At 42.8% G+C, this 4,911-nt stretch overlaps 1 protein-coding gene across 1 annotated transcript in view; it reads right to left on the bottom strand.

Moving 5' to 3' along the window:
* Positions 1-1,234: 1,234 nt before the first annotated feature.
* Positions 1,235-4,911, bottom strand: part of POU4F1 (POU class 4 homeobox 1) — a 5,310-nt gene continuing 1,633 nt past the window's right edge. Inside the window, exon 3 of the mRNA XM_031057092.1 lies at positions 1,235-4,911. Within this exon, the coding sequence (XP_030912952.1) occupies positions 4,396-4,911 (516 nt within the window). The 3' untranslated portion in view covers positions 1,235-4,395.

The raw sequence follows: 4,911 nt of genomic DNA, 5'->3' as shown, positions 1-4,911 counted from the left end.
CGCCCCTCCGCGCCCCGGCTGCGCAAGGAAGGGAACCGGGCAGCGCCGGGCCCCGCTATTTTATCAATTCTTAAATAACATAATTACCCATAATCAGACCCTCGTCTGGCAGGTGGAAACAGGTTCCCAAGCGGATTAGAATTCTGCTGCTGATCTTTTAAAAATCAATTAGGCTTGCCTCCGCTTTGGAATCAGCAGGAAAATATAATAAAGCTTAAAAAAAAAAAAAATAGAGCCGGCTGAAAAGCGAGATATAAATAACTGGAGGGATTTAAAATCGTTTGGGAAATGCCAGAATAACACAGGGCACCACCGGCGCTATCAAGCTTTATGCGCTCGAGTCCGTCAGAGTTAAAATAATTATCTTTCGACAAATCTATTTCTCTTCGGAGGAAAGGGGTAACACAGGGAGGCGGGGAGGGAGGCACATAAACCATAAAGTCAGTGCTGTAGGACACTTCATTCTCCTTCTGGGAAGCCTTTTTACTTGTTGAACCAGGACCGAATTAGTCTTAATATCACAGGAGAGTAAAAATCAATACGACCGTGGCAGTGGGTGTCTGTTACTCACTTATGATGGCCTAATCTAAGTTGAAAGCAGGCGGAGAGCAAGTGTTAGGCAGAAATTCCGGGAGCCAAAGCGCGTCTAGTAGACCTAGGACTGGAAAATCACACTAGGAAACACTAGGAGAGCGGCGAGATACCTCGGCTGTGGAGAAAAAGGCCGTTCAAGGGATGACAGCAGCGGAACGCTCATCGGCAAGGGGCGCAGGCTGGAGAGCAGGAGTCGTCAGAGCCGCCGCCCGGCAGCGGCCTCGGCCCCTGGCACATGGGCAGTGGGGGGGGATTTCTACATTTTTTGGCCACAAATGGCCCTTCTCTATGCGAGAAGCTGCGCACTGCTGGGGAATGAATGCGAACACATGTTCTGCCTCTTCGTCTTTTATCTTACTTTTTTCCTCGGATACAAAAGTTTTATTAGTCCTTAGGTTAAACCTTCTAAACTAACTTTCTCTTTCTTTCTTTCTTTCTTTCTTTCTTTCTTTCTTTCTTTCTTTCTTTCTTTCTTTCTTTCTTTCTTTCTTTCTTTCTTTCTTTCTTTCGAGGGATTTATTAAAAAAGCCTCACGAGAATTTTGTGGCTCTGTGAACTATTCAGATTCATCTGACAGAAAGCGGGACGTTTTCGGTTTTGCACAGTTTCCTACCATGAAAAATAGGAAACTCTGCAAAGCTTTTAGTTTCACCATCTGTTTTATTAACATACTTTTTTTCCCCCTTTGTAGTCGATAAGGATTGTACTTATTACAAAACAAACTCCTCAACTTTTCAATACATACATCGGTCATTACTGAATGATACAAATGTGGTATCGCTTTCAACATTTCAATCATTTGGGGCAGATGAAAAAGAAAACCCGGCATTTGTAATTATTTTTATTTGTTCATTCCTGACTCTCCAAAAAATGATATCCGGTAATACTTTTCTATAAAATAATATTTTTACAAATGCATTTATTAAAAATTCTGATGACATTTCAAGTTAATAACAACAGAAACAAGTCAATTTCCGGTGGACGAGATCTATGGGTTTTTTTAAAAATACCTTTAGTGCTTATTTTTTAACATCAACAGTTGTTTAAAATCACAGCTTTTTTAAACGTATTATTCTTTTCTGAACATCACGTGTCTTGGTTCACAGATTTACCGGCAAAATTAAAAAGATTTGGCTAAAATATGTCTACAGAAGAAATAATCCCAGCTATTAAGTAACTTTTTACATTTGGCATCTGATCTAGTCACAGGTCATCAGAAAATAGAAAGAGGTTCTTTGATCACTTGAAGCAGTAGGTGGCATCCTATACGTTCCTAATGAACAATTGCATTCACAACATAAGGAGAGATCAGTTTAGGATTTTCATATTTATTAACCCAAAATAAAAATAAAGTATCTTGATACATAATTAAGTGCAATTAGGCCAGTCAGAACAACATATAAACCTGAAACCACCCAAGCTTTTCTTCTTTATACATATTTTGTAGGTGCATAATCCTTTCCAGCACACTGAAAAGAAATACTTCAGAAGTCCTTCTTAAAATTTTACTTTGATTTATATTCTGCAGTTATAGAATAAACTTCAAGAAACACACGCAGCTAATATATAGTTAATTTTATTCAGAGCACCGATTTTCACATAAGAGCTATCTCAAAGTAATGATTTCTGGATTTAGCAGAAAAATACATCTCTCACTATTTTCTTTTTGGTAGAATTAGTCTTATCGTCTAACGGCCATACCTTGAATTTACCAGCCGTGGAAATATTTTTCTTTTTTTTAAATGCACCCAATAATGGTAATAATAACTATTCTGTTTTTACGTTTGTTTTATTTGTAAGTATGCTGGGACACATCTCCCTGTTGTATTTTGGCGTACAGAAATATTTCTGATAGAAATTAAATAGACTAAAGACACAACCAAGGAGAAAGCTCAGCAAACATACATGGACAGGTAGATTATTCAGTGAGACATTTCAGGATCCACACGTGGTTGCAGTTTGTAACCTTTTGTTGTTGTTGTTGTTGTTTTGTGCATTAAAGAAAATATTTACAATCGTCTTTCTTATCTTTTTTTTTCTTTTTTTTCCCCCTCTTTTAAATCTAAATACAAGAACGTGACAAGAACGTTTGTGTTTTCGGTGAAAACAGGCAGTTAAACTGTGAAATTACACCATCCACAAAAGATTCTACCAGAAGCTAGTCTATTTAGTGCTCAGTTTCAAAATGCATAGAATGTTTGCGCTGCAAACAATGATACACAAAATAATAATAATAATAATATTAATAAAATAAATAGATAAATAAATAAATAAATAATATCGAGACTTTATCACGGATCTTTCTATGCCTTTTCCCCCCTCTTTTCTTTTCTTTTCCTTTTCTTTTTTCTTCTTTTTTTTTCTTTTTAAATTTTTTTCAGACCATGTCATGCATAATTTCAGTCTATTGATTGTTTTGATTTAAACGGAATGGTATTCTCTTTTCAGAAATTCTTTTTTTATTAGAAAGCCTCAGCAGTCTCTCGGCAAGAGACAGAGTCAGAGATGGCTTCTGAACATCACCCTCTTTTTTACCTAGCAAGCCCTGATAATTTTGTTTGTTTTCATTCCGTGAGACATGTAACGATTATTAGCAATACCGGCATGGTTATTACAGAATAACATCATCGCTTCCAATCCAGGAGACTGCGATAGTGCAAATTGAACCCCACACACTCCTTCCAAAAGCCTTCCTCCACGTAGCGTTTATGATACACAATAAACGACTTTTAAGCCCAAGAGGTTTTTTTGTCGTGTGTTTGTTCCCAACATGCACATCCCTCAGAAACAAATGTCATTCCAAACCCATCACCGGTGATTTCTTTTGCCTACCGGGTGCAATAACCTCCAGCCCTTGGAGGAAACCAAGGGGGGACCTTAACCTAAATCCAGCAGATTTGGTGGGGATGCCGGGGGGCATGCGGTTGGGAGCAGCGGGGAGGGAGGGAGGAGAAAGAACATAGTTAACCATGAGCCTTAATGAGTCTGAACATAATCTTTTGGAGAGCATCCCCGCTCTGGCAGGTTTGGCATCTGCCTCCAGATGCATCTCTGCAGAGAGAGGGACCCGTCTTTGGACACAGCTGGAAACGCAAACCACGCAGGCGAGGGAGAAGAGACAAAGGGGTTGTGGAGTAACTTTTTTTCCCTTGTATTCGTTGAGCTAGCTAGGATTATTGAGGCAACAACGGAGAGGAAAGGGACTGCTCCTTAGCCTCGGGGGTCCGCTCCCCCGCTCCCGGCCCTTGCCCCGCTCTCACCGCTCCCCCGGCACAGACAAGACCCATCGCCAAAGCCTCGCGCAAAGCCGCGTTCGAAGGAAAATAAAAAAAAAAGGGAAAAAAAAAGGCCCAAAGAAAAATAAAGATCAAAACAAACAAACAAAAAACCCAAACCCAAGCCAACTAAAGAAAAAGTTCCCCCGCGCCAAACCACCGCTGTCCTCATTCATTACTAAGCCAGGGTAAAGAAAAAAAAGCAGAAAGTAATGAAAAGAGACCCAAACCAAACGTAGCATCATCATCACCAACAGTTTCGCCTTCCGGGTTTGTTGGTTGGTTTTGTTTTCCTTCGGAAAGTTGTGACTTAGGTTTCTCGGTTTGTGGCTGTTGCTGTCACGGTATTTATTGGTGTGTGTCTGTGTGTGTTTACGCTTTAAGTTGCTCTTTCTCCCGCTTTCTGTCGGGGCGCTGGGGGGCAGAGAGGGGAGAGGGCCGCAGAAGTGACCCCCCTGGGCTTCTAGAGCGTTTTTACCTCCTCTCTCCTCCTTCTTCTCGTTGGTGTCCCGGTGTCTTTTTTGTTTTAATAATTGATAGCGCACCCCCCCACACTCTTCTGCTTCTGTCTCTGGTTGCAAAACCAAACCCGCACCACGTTCTTTTTGAGGTCCAATTTCTCGGCGATGGCGGCGATCTTCTCGGAGGAGGGCCGGGGCTGGACGGCGAAGTACGCCTCCAGCGAGCGCTTCTCCGGGGCGGCGATGGAAGTCCGCTTGCGCTTCTTTTCGCCCCCATTGAAGAGCTCGGGCTTGTTCATTTTTTCCCGCTGGGCGCCCTCGGCCTCCTCCAGCCAGGCCTGCAGGATGGGCTTGAGGGCGATCATGTTGTTGTGGGACAGGGTGAGGGACTCGAAGCGGCAGATGGTGCTCTGGCTGAGGGAGCCCACACCCGGGATCTTCAGGTTGGCCAGCGCCGAGCCCACGTCGGCCTGGGTCACCCCCAGCTTGATGCGGCGCTGCTTGAAGCGCTCGGCGAAGGCCTCCAAATCGCGGGGGTCGGCGTCCACGTCGCTCATGCAGCCCATGTGTGCCGGCAGCCC

This window comes from Geospiza fortis, unplaced genomic scaffold (genome assembly GCF_000277835.1).
Source record: "Geospiza fortis unplaced genomic scaffold, GeoFor_1.0 scaffold45, whole genome shotgun sequence".
Lineage (NCBI taxonomy): Eukaryota > Metazoa > Chordata > Aves > Passeriformes > Thraupidae > Geospiza > Geospiza fortis.
This window is presented reverse-complemented; position numbering and strand designations above follow the sequence as displayed.